General features: G+C 45.2%; 1 protein-coding gene across 1 annotated transcript in view; it reads right to left on the bottom strand.

Moving 5' to 3' along the window:
- Positions 1 to 378: 378 nt before the first annotated feature.
- magi1b (membrane associated guanylate kinase, WW and PDZ domain containing 1b) overlaps positions 379 to 15,780 on the bottom strand; it is a 133,075-nt gene continuing 117,673 nt past the window's right edge. The window contains exons 18-24 of the mRNA XM_056391656.1: positions 14,042 to 14,416; positions 11,856 to 12,059; positions 8,456 to 8,549; positions 8,217 to 8,325; positions 7,265 to 7,408; positions 4,791 to 4,929; positions 379 to 1,883 (exon numbers count right to left, since the gene is read on the bottom strand). Of these exons, the coding sequence (XP_056247631.1) occupies positions 655 to 1,883; positions 4,791 to 4,929; positions 7,265 to 7,408; positions 8,217 to 8,325; positions 8,456 to 8,549; positions 11,856 to 12,059; positions 14,042 to 14,416 (2,294 nt within the window). The 3' untranslated portion in view covers positions 379 to 654. The remainder of the gene's footprint in view (positions 1,884 to 4,790; positions 4,930 to 7,264; positions 7,409 to 8,216; positions 8,326 to 8,455; positions 8,550 to 11,855; positions 12,060 to 14,041; positions 14,417 to 15,780) is intronic.

Raw genomic sequence — 15,780 nt, 5'->3', positions numbered from 1 at the left:
GTCAAATGTCTAAAAAACAGTGGCACTGGGGAGAGAGAGAGAGACAGAGAGAGAGACAGAGAGAGAGAGAGAGAGAGAGAATGAAGGCGGGAGAGAGAGACAGAAATAGAGAGAGAGAGACAGAGAGAGAAAGAGACATTGAAACCGGTAAAGACATGCACAGCATCATTGTGAGCACCGGTTACAGTGATCCAGGTGCGTGGTACTTCCATGGGATCCTTGTGGAAAAGTACATACATTTCATCATCTGACAGTGCGGCACAAAGCGCCTGCCACATATCAAATCAAAAACAAAATGTCGCTCATTAATGGAACTGTTAGGCACATCATTGTTTTTTATGGTTTTACATTTTCTGGAAAAGTCTGAGTTACTGTAAATGTAGAATGCTTAACCAAAAACAAGAAAACAAAAAGGAAAATAAAACATACAATTAAAAAAAGAAAGAAAAAAAAAACAGCTTTCAAAAGTCATTTTGGAATCACTGTCTTGTTAGTAACTCAACATTGTTACATAATGTGTGTGCATCTGTGTTAGTGTCTGGTGTGTGTGTGTGTATACAGCTGGGTGCATTTTTTGTAGAACCAAGTGGTAATGGGAGTGAGTACTTGAGGTGTTCTGTGGGTGGTTGCTGTGATTGGCTGGCAGCTGTCCAATCAGATGCTCAGGTCTTTGGGGTTCTCCTTGTAGGTCTTCTTGGGCTCAGGGAACGTGGGCTTGGACGACTGACTGGTGTTGGTCTTCAGCGTGCTGTAGTACTCCCTCACCTTAGCCGCTACGAAACTGTCATCATCCTCTTCGTCCTCCGAGTCGTCTCTTCTGGAGCTCCTGATCGGGGAGATGTCTCGTCCCAGGCTGCGGGCTCGGTACTGCGGCGGCTCGGGGGAACTACCTCGGCTGGCGTAGGGCCCACCCCTCTCCATCCTCTCAGCTGAGCGCCCCCTCAGCAGCGAGCTGTACCTCTTATAGGCTGAATCTGACTCGGGGGTGCGCACTCTGGGCAGGGTGATGTCTCTGTAGGCATCTCTCTGACCCCGGGAAGCCACGTCCCTAAGCAGACTGTCCCCCCTGTAGGCCCTCTCCGTAGAGGAGGCTCTCATCAGCAGGCTGTCCTCCCCGTACAGGCGCTCCTCCCTGCGCAGCGGCAAAGGCGTGACCTCCCTGTTCAGGCGGTCCAGGGCCGGGGGTTCACGGAGGATGCTTTCCTCGAGAGGGAGGCTAGGTTCAGGGGTCTTCGGTGGCTCCTTCAATACGGCCTCAAACCCGTTGGACTTCTCGTTGTTTTGTCTCTGTCTCTCTGGGGAGGCATACCGGCGGTAGGGGTCTGAGGAGTGGCCGTGGCGTCTGGGGGAGTGGTGGCGAGAGCGGTGGGGGGACCTGTGGCGGTGAGGCGAGCGGTAAGGAGAGCGGTGGGGGGAACGGTGGCGGTGGTGACCGTGGCGTCTGTCGGGGGAGCGGCCGTGGCGGTGTCCCCCGTGTCGGCCATCCAGGGTGTTTTCTGCACTGCGTGACCTGCCGTGCCTCCTGTCAGGCGAACGGTGGCGGCTACGGTGGTGTCCGCTGGAATGGTGATGGTGGCCGTCACTTCCCTTGTTATCCTTCTTTTTGAACAGCTTGGACACGTCCTTCCCCGTGGACTTTCTCCCCTTGTGTTTTCCTGTGCTGGTTTTCTTGTGAGGGGAGCGGTGGCGGTGGTTGGAATGATGCTGTTTGCCGGTGCCCTTAGAGTTGTGGCTCGGCTGCTTCTTGCTCCGGGATGGTTGGTGGGGTTCTGGTGGGTAGCTTGACTCCGATGGTGCGTTGTTTGGGGGCAGGGTGCTCACTTCCGCAGCGTTTTGTAACCCTGAGGCTGGGTTGGCTGTGCTGCTGTCGTTGGGGCTGCCGTCTGCAACACAGTGTGACATACAAACGAGGGCAGTGGGATCAAACACACATATAGACTCTAAAAGCTCCTATCTGCTTTCACATTAACCATGCTGAATCACTCAGACATGAAGCTGAGAACATTTCCAATGGAAGCCATTCTGATGTTAATGCCAGCAAAGATGGCAAATTGTTAGATGGCACAGCATCAGCCAATGGTAAATTAGTGTAGCTTACACATGAGAATAAAAGGCAGTGACACAGTTGTGAAGCAGCCATTACTTGAAGAGACTTGTTACCCACAACAAACCTGGTCCCAGGTCTACCTGGGGTCACCTCTCTGAAGCAGGATGGGACTCGGTTGGTCGGGCGGCTGGACTGGAGGCTGGTTGCAGTCAGTGCCAACATGCTGCATGTTGGTGATGTCGCTTGATCGTACTGATTAGCCATGCTCTTTCATGCGCTGTCATGATGCCTTATACACTTTGTAAATATTTAAAGCAAATAAAATGCTTACGATGAGATCCAAAAACTATTGCCTTATTCCAGGAACACTGCAGTTTAGGTGGCATTTTACTAAGACGGAGAAGAATCAAATGTTGCACCATTTTACATCCATTCTAACTGCTGCCCTCAAAGGATTTCCCTCCTTTCAGCCACCGCAATGCTTTGTTTATTATAAGTTCTTAAGATTAAACCTTAACCCAGCTCAATGTCTACATTTTAAGGAAAGACTCGGAACTATAGAGCAACAACTACGGTAGAAAAGTAGCAATAACAAAAAGGATGTTCTCTCATGGTCTAAAATAGCATAGATATCTAAACCAATTAACCGGAACCAACTAACACTGTGTATTTCACCTTGGGACTTGTTGCCCAGATGTTAAATGCAACTGGTGCAGACATATGAATCCATAACAACGGCTACGGCAGCGGCGACATTGGCAATGCATTTTGGGTGGATGGATTTGTATGCATGGAGTAGAGCACGGGCACAGGTGATTTGAGGCCACACCACACACATCAGGATGGAGAGAGAGAGAACGATAGAGAGAGAACAACTGGAAGTGGGAGGAAGAGCCAGACGACAGGGGAGGACAGTTACAAACCGTGGTCTGATTTTGGAGGACAGAGGCCTCCCCCATCTTGTCATTTCTCATACATGCAGTGAGATGGGGAGCGACCATCCCTGAAGGAAGACAAGAGCCCAGCGCAATATGGGAAGAGGAGAAGATACACAAAAAAAGGAAAAAAAGAGAAGAGCACAGTAGTTTAGATCGCTTTGAACCAACTTGAAGGAAGAAAAGGAGAATTATTGTGTTGATTTTTCAATGAAAAAAAAAGTGTTTATTTGATCATTGAGTCATTCAGAATAGAGAGACAGTCCAGGAAATTGCCCAAACCCTTCAGTGGAAACCATCAGTTACAGAGAAAAGTCCTGGAAATAAGTGAACACACACACGCACACGCACACAGACACACGCACACACTCACCCACATATACCTAAAGATGTGGACACAGAAGCAGCAGAAACCCAAACCCAAAAAATAAAGACAGTGAGACTCGCACACCCACAACAACAGCATATGAAGCAGTTTTACATTGCTGACAGAAATCAAAAGAAATACTGGCAAGACTGTCAAAGGTTGTGCCAACTAAAAAGTACAAACAATGATCCAAAAATATACAAGTTCACATGATGTTGTATCGGTGCAGGTAAAGACAGCACATTCTTAGCCCAAAGAAAATTACATTGATGAACTTTTCAAGACAGGCAAATGTATCTCCACTCAAAAAAAGTAACAAAAAGAAAACATTTATGATGACTTGTGACTATCAATCAAAACTGGTCAATACGATTAAAAAAAACAAAAAACACACAAAAAAAACAAACGTTCCATAAATATTATGGAAAATAGACAATAGAAGGAAAAAAAAATCCAATTTACACTTTTGACAAGTTCATGCAGCAATAGACTTTTATCCATTAATATGTGGCTTCGTTTCATGGCTCTGTACACAGAACAAAAATACTTGTAAAAATGCCTCTATTCTTTTCATCACTGTACAAAACGTCTATATAATTGGAGCGGCTCTTTTTCTTTTTGAATGGGGATGGGGAGAGTTCCTATTGTCACAGTTTTTCAATGACATTAACAGTGGGTGCAAATAAAACCCATGGATTAGTGAATAATGTCAAGCACAGTATAGTGAGATTTTGTCTTTGAAATGGCAAAAAAAAAGCATCAGACTGCCTTTTTCTTCTCAATACAGGTCTCACTTAAAACCCCTAAGAGTTCAGTAGCTTACATTCACCTTCAATAAATATCATAAATATGTTTGTGTCACGTCCTAACCAAAGCTGCGAGATGTCCCATTTTATCATGGGATGCAATGGATCAAAATTTCTCTTCCTCTCAACGCTAAATTAGTGTTTAATGAGGAATTGGAGCCCATCAATATTAGTTCTTACCCACGAGAAACATTGATTTTTGACTAACCTCATTCAAACTCTGTAAACAGTTTCTATTTTCATGTAGCACTGAAATCAGACCCACCACCTTTCTGTAAAGTCCCAGCAGAGTGCTTTTGCTCAGTGGCCAGAAGGTGAAAAGTGACAGCGGGATGACATGGAAACTGAGAGCAGGTGACAGCCGGAGAGGGCAACAGCACCCACAGGAGCAACCCCCAACCCCTGCTCCCCCCCAAAATCCCAAAGCCAAGGTGTGACCTCCACCAGAAAGAGACCCAACACCAACCAAACCCATCTACCCTGGCGGGTTTGTCCCAGGGATGAGTGAAGGGTCCTGGGAGGGTAATTTAGTTCTTTCCCCTCTTTCCCCTTCGACCCACCACCGTCCACTGGGTGTCCCCTGGCTCAGGGTGTGAAGATGGGGGAGAAGGGGATATTTTCGTAGATTGACCCACCATATTCAGGCACAGAGCCGTCACCCCTCTTGAGCACCAGATGGACGCGCCGGCCTCCACTCTTGATGAGCTCGATGGCTCGCGCGTGCTTCATGCCCTTGGTGCTCTCGCCATTGATCTCCAAGATTTCATCACCGACCTAAGAAGTGGTAGAAGGAAGGAAGAGGGCATGGAAGAAAAAAAGGCGGGAGGCAGAGAAGAGAGTCAGAGTGACAGGTGATGACGAAAGAGGGAAGAGGTAAATCAGAGGGAGGAAGGAGAGACAGCGAGAGCCAGGAAAAGGAGAGACAGCAGAGCAAGACAGAATGCGGAAAACAAGTGACAGTGGGAAAGAAAGTACACAAGAGGAAAGATGAGAAGCATAGAGGTTCAAAGGGACATGATGACAGAGGAAGGAGAGGAAAGGGAAGACAGATTGAGGAGAAGTTACATATAAAATATTCCAAAAGATAAACCGCACAACGGCAATATTTTTTCCCCTAAATCAACAGTTTCCAGAGAGGGCAATTTGTGTTGGAAAGCAGCAACTGTGACGCTGAGAGTGGGAAATGAGAGGGCGGGGAGGGAACAGGACCCACAAAACAACACTTTTTTCTTCCCGATCCTTTGCCTCCACGCCTCAAGTTATCTGTCAGTTGTCTGCACCGAGGGAATTCCTCTGGCAGAGTATGGATCTCTCACTGACACCTCTCTGCCTCACAGAGCTGCTTCTATTAATATCTCTGCTAATAAGGTGCACAAACACAAATGTATGTATTCATATATGCACATACAAATGTATCTAATACATGCACACCCACACACTTACTTACTGTAGCAGATTAAAATATATCCTAAACTGCCCTATAGCTGACATGTATACTGTATCTGCCAGCAAACTTTCTGCATATGTCTCACATACAAACACATAAAGGAGAATCAATTAACCCTGCACTGTATATTCAATCAAGCAGCCCAGGGGAAGAGCCGCTGGTTTATACAATTTATCAAAATAAAAGGTTAAATATAACAGTTTCCTGACAACTTCTGTGGCGTGTATAAATGTCAACTTGCAAGCTCAGAGATGAAAATTAATTAATTAAAATGTGCATAATCTGTCAGTGGTCATGCCCTATGACTCTGCAGTGTTTGTGTGCCTTGTGTTTTGACAGTGCACTCAAACAGTGAATTTCTTATGTGGCCAAGCCTTGAGGCTACCATGTTTATATTCAGTGAAGCGTGCCTTTCACTAATTGGGAGGTACATTATGCACAAACAATTATAGTGATTGATAATATTATTCTGATGGCTGTTAAGTCTAAGAGTCAATATCATCACTACTACAGTTAATCAGGACAGTCAACTGGCTTAAACTGCATCCCAAATCATCATGTCACAATTACTATCTACAGTTGTAATCAGGAGACGTTTTTCAGACATGTTGTGCTGTACGTAGAGAAATGGGTAGCACTATCCAAGGAAAACCACATATCTCCAATTTTGGGGATTTCTCGGATGAAGTGAAAGATGAATATATAATATATATAAAACCCACTGGATTTTCTGAAAAATACTGTACATTGTCACAAAGCTGAAAACAAGGCTGCTTTTCCTAGCTTGTGAAATGTCAAGCAAATGTCTCTCACACAGTGAAACTCTATTACAACTCACTGTCCTCTTCTTACAATTTGTTAACATTTACAATGATGATTAGCAAGTGCAGCCCTCATCAAGAAATTCCCACGGTGCGTTCTTTACATATGATGACTACACGATGAAGCTACTCATGAGACAAGAGCCAAGAAGGACAAAGTAAAACCGCTGATCTGGATCTGTCCATTACTATGTGCCACAATAAGTTGGACAATCCAAATGGACCAGGGACCCCAGGGATTCTCTGACTGGCTCTAAAGAATATGTTGTTATAATGTAATTCCTTTGGATTTATTCCAGTTAGAGAATGACTATTGCTATCACAGCTGCATATAACCGTTATTTAATAAAGTAATTCCCATTGAGACTAAGATCTAATTTTGAAGGGACACAAGAATTATGGAAAAATGTAAAATATTTTAAAATTCAATACAATATTAAAGGGGTAGTCAAGCAATTTAGTACCACCCTTCCACAAAGTTGGGAGACTTAAAAGAATAAAAATGGAAGCAGCTGAGGCTCAGATCCTCACTCTTATCCTCTATAAATCAAACTCCTACATTTAGTTTGTAAATTAAGCTTTTCTGTCATAAATTCTGCAGTCTCTAAACTAAGCCAAGATAACCCTGATGACATCACCAGGGGTTATATTCTCAGTACACAGGCTGAGTAGTACTTCCTAAGACAAGTTAAAAACAGTGGAGTGGCCCTGTAACAGCAAAACTTTTCTAATATGTAAGCGAGAAAGCAAACATAACACATTGTGTCTGTGGCATCTTCTATAAGTCTACATGTTTAATATTTGTGGTGTATGAATGTGTGGCGGTATTTTGTGTCCATACCCTCATCTTCCCATTGCGAACAGCTGCTCCGTCCTCAGCTAGCCTCAGCACATACAGGTCCATGTTGTATTCTCTGCCTCCCCGCAGACTGAAGCCAAAACCTTTGTTGTCTCGCTCCAGGTCCACTGAGTAGAACTCGGCATCCTGACGGAGACCACACACACAAACACACACACACACACACACACACACACACACACACACCCCCGGAAAGAGAGGAAGGGAGAAAGAAACAATTGTATCAAGGTCACTTTTGCGATTCAGATTTGAAGTGTGTGTCCTTTGAAGTGGACTCCTATTTCAGGAGAACAGGACAAATACCACCTTCAGAAAAGTCACACCTTTAATAGGTGTGCCAGAATGTGTGTGTGTGTGTGTGTGTACATGCATATGCTCAGGTGTAAGGATGCTGAATTATTGATGCCTTGGGCTGTAGGTGGACAAAGAGAGAGGGCACAGGCAAAGAGAGAGAGAGAGGGGGGGGGGGGGGGGGGGGGCACCACAAGGACAGGCAGACAGCCACAGCAGCTCCTGTCTTCACGCCCTCCTAATCTCCTCTGCTGAAGGATCAATGCTATCTGTGAGAGCAATCTCCACACCGCCAGATTAATTCAGCAGCGAACACAGTGGACTGAGGGGTTACTTTGAAAGCAAACAGGCTTTCCTTAATGCACAGAGTCCGATAACGCCGGCAGGTAGTCGCAAAGACACAAATAAAAAAATAAAAAGCCACCTTGTTTGTCCTTGGGAAGGTGGGTGGGTGGATTGGTTGTTGCATGACGAGACAGAGGATAAATGGGTCTGTGGGAGCTAGAACAGCTGGATGGATGTAGAAAAAGACGAATGTGGATGTGGGTTGGAAGTTGACAGGATGGAATGGAGATTGCTGGGATGTTTGATGGAGACATGAAATGGATGGATGTATGAATGAGGTGACAGGTGGATGGATGACTGGCATGTCCCTCTTACCTGAGCTGAGACTTGTGTTGGGGGCTGGGGGGGGGGGGCCTTGTGGGGGTTTAAATTCAAACGACGACTCTTGTTTTGGTTTGGTGTTGTTCCTGAGACAGAGAGATAACAGTAAGTGAAGATTAAATCATAAAGAGATTGAACTCATTAAAGACATTAAATGATGTATTTAATATGCATATTTATTAACAGTTCAACATAAAAAAAACGCTACATTCTCACCTGGCCTCAGGTGCAGCCTGTTGCTGAGGTGTGTGAGTGGTGGTTATAGTGGCGATCTTCTCTGCATTGGTCAACAAAGATGCATTTGATGACTCTGGGGAGAACGGAGGAAAGAAAGAGGTGTTCAGGACATTTCCTTCAACAAATTTTAAGCTAATTTTGAAACTGCTATTGAGTAAAATTGGCAAGCAAATAAATTGGCTGTATAAAAATAAAGGAAATGAAAAAAGGAAAAGTGAAAACTGTTATTGCTTTTCATGTCAGCAAGTCCAAGACATTTTTCACACTGTCCAAGACCCTTTTTGCCTCAAAGCAAACATCAAAACTTTCTGGCTACACGGGTAAATTTTAGTGACATTCGTCCTTTGCATACAGTTTCTAATTCAGTACATTCAAATTTGCATAAACACACTCCAATGCAAGCGTCTCTGGTGTCCTCGAAGACTCTGTGTCATGGAATTAAATCCATATTTCACACGTGGAAATTTTCATTTTCCAGTGTGAGCCCTGGTGTAGATCGAGTAGCTGTCATCTAGAAACATTAGCTGACCTGTGGGGACCACCATCAGCTTCCAGGCGTCTTCCGCCACAGTAATACAGTGGGTTACATTTGTCAGTTATTTTGAAAAGGCACTTGTCAACGAGTTTTTCTTTTCCTAGAGATGCCTGTCTCTTTTTGGACTGAAACTCCTCTGGTCTGCCTGTGAATTGTCAAACAGGAAACATATGCACTTGCACCATCTAAGGACATAAAAGCTCCTGGTTATTCTGTCTTTTATTTTTGATTCAGTCATTTTGTGTTATCAATGAGTCACGCTGGGCCTTAAGGAGGGAAACAGACCATCGTTTCTCTAATCTTGACACATAAAGAAACCTTTTTTCTTAACCCAGTCTTTCTTGGCTATCTACAGGTATCCTTTATTTGATTACAACTCTCCACTGCTCTTCTCTGAGTCGCTACTCCCTATTCCTCTCACGGTCAATCCTCCTCTCATCTATTCATCTCCACCACTTCCACCAGTCCCCTTGCAGCCTCTTGGCTTAACTCTTCGATTGCCGTTCCCCACAAGGTACAGAGTCAACCAATCGAGCTGCAGCGTGGGTGGGGCGAGCTTCATTTCGGACCGTGGAGGGGAGAACCTGGTCGTTCTGGGTTTACACGAGCGTGTGATGAATGTTTTAATTTAGCCCACAGGAGGACGTCTGTGCTGAAAATATTCCCCCGTAAGGTTTTCTGGCATCTGTGTTACTTTCTCACACATTTTCTGTTGCTCATTTCTCACTTTCACAGCTCACATTTGTCCCCATAAACCCTATTCGCCCCTCCATCTGCTCATTTGCATAACTCACTCCTTCCATTCTGCTTACTCTCTCCATTTATCTCTCCTCCAACTGTTTTCTGTCTGGAAATTAATCGAATAAGCTCCGTTTCTCTCTCTCGTTCCGTTCCGCTCACGACCCACTGCCTCTTTTCTCCACTCTTACTTAAAAACATTCACACACTGCGCACCGCAAAAGGCATTGAGCTGTTTCTGTAATTTGTCTCTGGCCCTGGCACTATGCCCTCCCGCCCTGAATGGACGGAGTTAGGAAGGAGAGCAGGTACATTCAAAATGAGAAATTCAGGAAGGAGAAAGAGAAAGGGGAGCGGCGAAGGAAAGAAAGGGAGAGGAGATAAGAGAAGCGGGAGGGCTGCACTACACAATATACCCCAAGTTGTGCTAAAAAGTGGCACATCATATCACCTCCGGCACGTCTATCTCTCTTCTCTCGCACAATAGAAAAGCAATGAGGTGTACTTGGTCTGCGGCTCGAGTCTACACTGCAGAGACATAAGCTTTGATGAAGGCATTAGCTGTTTGTGCATGCATTACTGCGCACCGGCAGGAAGAGTACCATGTCTGTTTCTCTTGTCGTTGCAGAAGTGTTGAGCATCAGTCAGAACAAAACTCCGCCTGTGTTCCCACACAGAGGAGAGGTGAGCTCAATGGAACGGAGCTGAACCTGACTGCACCTTGGAGGAACCTCTCTCGGTGGTATTCATTCACGTCGGAAAGTTTAGACATGATTGATCCGCGCAAAAATAGTCCTGCTCAGCCGTGTGTAAACAGAGGCAGAGAGAACAGTAACTCGGAGACACAAGCCACAATCTTTTCCCGTCACTCTCTCAGTCTCCGTGTCAGGCAGCGTCTGTTTGTTTGACACATGCACATAAACACAAACCCGAACTTTCAGATAAAGCATATCCAGTTATTTCTCTCCGACGCCTTCTCTCTCTCTCTCTCTTGCTTTCTGCGTCTTCTTGGCAGAGCAATTCTGGCTCACTGTTCTCATCAGCCGCTCCGCAGGAAAAAAAAACACTCTTCATCCATAAGAAGTGAGCCGGAAAGCAACGAGCGGCGGACAAATAGCTACAATTTCTAGCAGCGCGCAGGTTGACAGGGAGTATCGCCTTCCTCGCATGCATCCACGCACACATGCACGTACGTACACACAAAAACACACACATTTAATTAAACAGTATTTGTGAAGCATGCTAGGGTGATCTGTCAGCACAAAGCGGTGAGAGCTCTCAGCTGCACAGCATAACATACAATAGGCACAAACTTTTCCTTAAAACCACTTTAGCAGAAATGACACACCCTCATACACAAGTTCTGCATCTCTCTCTCTCTCTCACACACACACAAACACACACACACACACACACACACACACACACACACACACACACACACACACACACACACACACACACACACACACACACACACACACACACACACACACACACACACACGCACACACAGATATCTAAATTACTCTTGCATGTTTTAAAAGTGCGGGCATGCTGAAGGCGTAAATGCAAAGGCTGGGAAAGTTCCCGAATATCCCCACAGAAGCACTTCTGTCAACACTGCGGGGGAGTTTCAGTCACTTTGAAAGCAAGTGAAGAAACTGCGAATTTTATATAACACTACAGGCATACATAAGCAGCATTCAGGAAAGCAACGACATCGATGGAGTCCTCCTCCTCAAACACACCCAGACTACTTAATAATAGGAATAACAGCTGATGATTGCTCTGGTTGACATCCATCAATGCGACAGAGCCAAGCCACTTGAGAAATCGGCGCTCCTACCGGGACAGTCTTGATGAACAAGCACTTGCTGAATCATTTGAATAGATATGAATTTTTGGCTGAAGGCTATCAGCTGAGTGGGATATTGTCGGAATGCGCCGGTTCGCAAGATCCCACATTATTGGAGGGACCCTTGGAGGTGCCCCCATTTTTGCAACAATTTATGGAGAGACTAGAAACTATTAGACAAACAAAATCACACATAATCACAGAAGCGGCTTGGAAGTGGGAGTCTTTAGCTGTTGTTCTCTACTCACCGTCTCCAGGAATGATGCGTAGTGTGACGGTGTTCCCGGCCTCCTTGATGAGGTTGACGATGTCGGAATGGGACTTGTTGGTGATGGAGCAGCTGTTCACCGCCAGGATGCGGTCGCCGACTTTCAGCTTCCCGCAGCGGTCTGCTGGGCTCCCCTCAATGATGCGCCCTATTTTGTGGGGCATGGCCACACATGCATTGCCAGCTATGGTCACCATTGACATGTGATGCATGATTCAGTGTGTAAGTGTGTGTGTGTTTGGGGTGTTGTTGGATTGTGTACAGAGAGAGAGAGAGAGAGAGAGAGAGAGAGAAGAAAAAAAGATGGGAAAGGGGGAAAGGAGCAGAGAAGGAGGATCAGAAGGTTTGGGGTTAATTCACAGACAGCCAACAGCCAGCCAAGCAAAAGTCATTGAGAGAAGCTGATCAGAATTACAGCAGAACAAGATGCAAGCATTGGCAAAGACGAAGGACAAATTTAAATGTGCTCTGCAGAGAAATAAAGAGAATCTGCCATACTGTAATTCACAGTACTTTTCCTGTAAATTGGTTCTTCAAATTAATCACTGGAGAAACTGAGCTGAACTCCAGCTGCTCTCCTCCACCCTCTCCGTCTCATGCCCCTCTTACTTAAAGCTGCTCCAGCACCACGTTTCTAAAGTGGGTATCATTATTGTATTTGCATGAGAGTCTCTCGGCAGTAAAAAGCTAATAATGAAAAAAACTGTGTTGTGTTGTCTGCATCTCAAATAACCTGCACCTGCAGAAAGTTGGGAGACGACAAACAAACATCACAGCGCACATCTCGCCAACTACCCTGAGGTCTCTCTGTTTCTCCCCCCCCCACTATCTCTCCCCATCTGCAGTCTGACATCAGTCACTGCAGAAACAAGGAGTGTGCAATCCGTCCTTTCTTTCTCCACCTTCCTTTTCATTATTATTCAGTCATCCCTTCCACTGCCCTCACTCTTTTATTCCTGCACAAACTTGCCAAATCCTGACCTCCTCCTGTCTTTCTAACTGAATCTTGCCATTATGAGCTGTGAAATATTAATTTAGAGTCAGTGAGAGGGAGAAAACAAAAACCAAGCTGCTGTTGCATTTCTGAACAAAATAAAGTGCTTTAACAGTATGGGTGGACTGGTTTATGACTCCCTCACCGATGACTTACTGCTACGCACCAAGTCAATTTCAAACTTTCATGTAGCTATTGGCATTCCATTAGACTTTACATGTTGAGATCAAAAAGAGCTCAACTGCTGGCCCGTGCTTTCTACTATGGCCTGTGAGAAGGAGCTGTGCCACTTTGTGAAAAGCTGAGTATTTTCAGGTCTTTTCAGTCCACCCACACTGACAGAGATAAGAGCACAGGGAACAGTGGAATGCCATAGTGTGTAGGCAGGAAGTCACGGCAGTGGGGCAAAGAGAGCACCACATAGAAAAGACACCACTAGTTTGTAAGAAGCAGAGTCAATTTGATCAGAATTATTTGCAAGGATGTGCAAGATCAAACAAAGAAACCATTGTAAGGTAAAAAAAAAACTCTGATATGATGATATTTACAACCAGCTGAGGGACACAAAATAACCTTTCCATAAAGTGATTTTGAGTCAATGCATCTCTCTGATTCTACGTTTTAAATAAATAAATATTATTCACACGATCATTTCCCGTATCTATCCTGCTTGCTGCTCTCATTCTCATTAAGTTGTCATTAGGCTTTTAGTGCTAACCTGCTCAGCAGAAGCCGTTTAAGTTCATCTGAATAATACAAGTGCCTTATGTAAGACCCGCTTCACTTGTGATCAATTATGAAAGCGTTGTGTGAGTGTAGCAGCATCTGCAGGCAAAGAAAAGGTTTCAGTGTCTCGCTTTGACGGGCTTGGACAAAAGTGAGAAAGAAGAACCACTTTTTTTTTTTGAAGAGTGTTGGTATTGATCTGGTGGGACTGTAAATAGCCAGAATCTGTGCTGGTTGTCAGGCTTCTTAGTGATCAATGGTTTTATGGATGATACAAAGGCAGCCCATAAAGAAGGCAGGAAGACAAAAGACTCCAGTGATGAGGAAAAGCTACAGAGTGTGTTTGATGTTTTGCTGTGTGGAACTGATTTTTGGAACATTTGCATGTACAGTCGACAACAATGAAGATATTCTGTAACTTTCAGGACACTCCAAACATCTCTTACCGAAGGTGGTGCCGGCTTCAGGCCGTGACACTGACGAGACGATCACAAAACCGAATCCTTCGTTCTCGCCGCGGCGGATCTCTACGTCATAGGGCTGCAAGGTGGAGGAGGGGACAACAGAGGTGGTGTTGGGGGGCTGAGAAGAAGTGGCAGCAGCTGCAGCAGCGACTACAGTGTTACCGTTGCCCCCCGCCCCTCCACCTCCTCCCCCGCTGCCGATGCCGGAGGTGGAGCCGCTGCCAGAGCTGACGGTGTTGAGGGAGTTCTGGCTGCCCTGCGGAGTGCGCTTCCCTATCTCCTCCGTCAGGCTCGGCGCCTGGGTACTGCTGTGGTGGGAGGATGCCGGCGATGGAGGCACGTCTCCCTCTGCTTTAACTGGAGATGACAGAGGAGGATAAGGTGAGAAAGATGCAGATACACTGTGAGAGTTGGAGAGGAAACAGTGTGGAGAAGATTTATGGAAGGAATAAACAGGAACAAGTTGTGTGCCGGGTAGGTGAGACAGAACATCTGACACGAGAAGACGAAGGAGAGAATTAAGAAAAAGACAATAATTAGGCCAACAAGGGTTACATAAGTTCAGGAGATAATGGAGCAGAAAAAGCTGAGTAAGTAACTGGCGCATAAAAAGACAAGATTACATTCAAACTAAACTGTCCAAATATGAAAAAACAGATAAATGTGACATCATCTGTACAATCTGAAAAAGACTGTCAATAAACACATTTTCCCTCCTAACACAGCCACTTTATGTTGATATGATAAAAGACATGTTGGTAAGACAGCATAGGGACAAGGAGCCTCTCCAGCCATCCCGTCTCTGATCTGTTTTCAACAAAAGATGAACTAAAGATGCGGCCCGCCTGTTGTATCTGGACATTTCATTCCACATTTCATTTCCTGTACAGCTGCTCGAGGACGGCGCCTCATATTCTCGACGCTCTGAGGCAGACGGGGAGCAGCAATGCACTAATGTCTGGCTGCTGTCATCGGGCCGAAGGTTGACCATCCTCTCCATCATATTTATGGGTATTTCTTTATCGCCTGCTGAGGAGCGCGCAAAGGTAGTGATGGGGTGGGGGCGTTTGCACACGGTAGCCGGCCGACTGCTTCTTACCATTGCACACCCAGACTATTACAGAGGAAGGTGAGGGGGCAACTCCTGCACACAGTAAGCGGGCCTCTGGGCCCCTGATATAACTGCGATGGAAATAAATGGGAAGCTGGGTGGTTTAAAGTACAGAGTGCTTCTCTGAATTATGTGCTGTAGCAGCAACGGTTGTAACGACACAATGGAATCAGACACAAATGAAGAAATCTGATTTTGTTCACAGAATGAATTAAGTATATGATAAAAGTCACTGCTAATACAATATCAAACACAATTACTGACATGCTCGAATATGTTAACAGCAACTTAACGAACAAACAATTACAGGTCAATTTCTAAGGCTTTAAGTTATAATCCTTAAAGATTTTCGTGAAATCAAACTTCATTTTTAATGCTACTGGCGACTGGCATTTTTTCTGTAACAGCCATTTAAAAGATTTACATTCAGTAATTGTCGCTGTATATAGTAGTCACATTGGACATTGCCAGTCCACCAGTCCCATGCTGGAATCAAGTTCCCTTCACAAGCACAAGCGATTCATTGAAAACTAGGCATGCACGTAATCCAGTGTAACTTTATCTCGCTGATAACGCCCTCACTGTTTTCTGTTTACTGTTTGACAGGTTC

This window comes from Seriola aureovittata, chromosome 2 (genome assembly GCF_021018895.1).
Source record: "Seriola aureovittata isolate HTS-2021-v1 ecotype China chromosome 2, ASM2101889v1, whole genome shotgun sequence".
In the NCBI taxonomy this organism is placed as follows: Eukaryota; Metazoa; Chordata; class Actinopteri; order Carangiformes; family Carangidae; genus Seriola; species Seriola aureovittata.
Note: the sequence above shows the minus strand (reverse complement) of the source record. Positions and strands in the feature narration are given on the sequence as shown.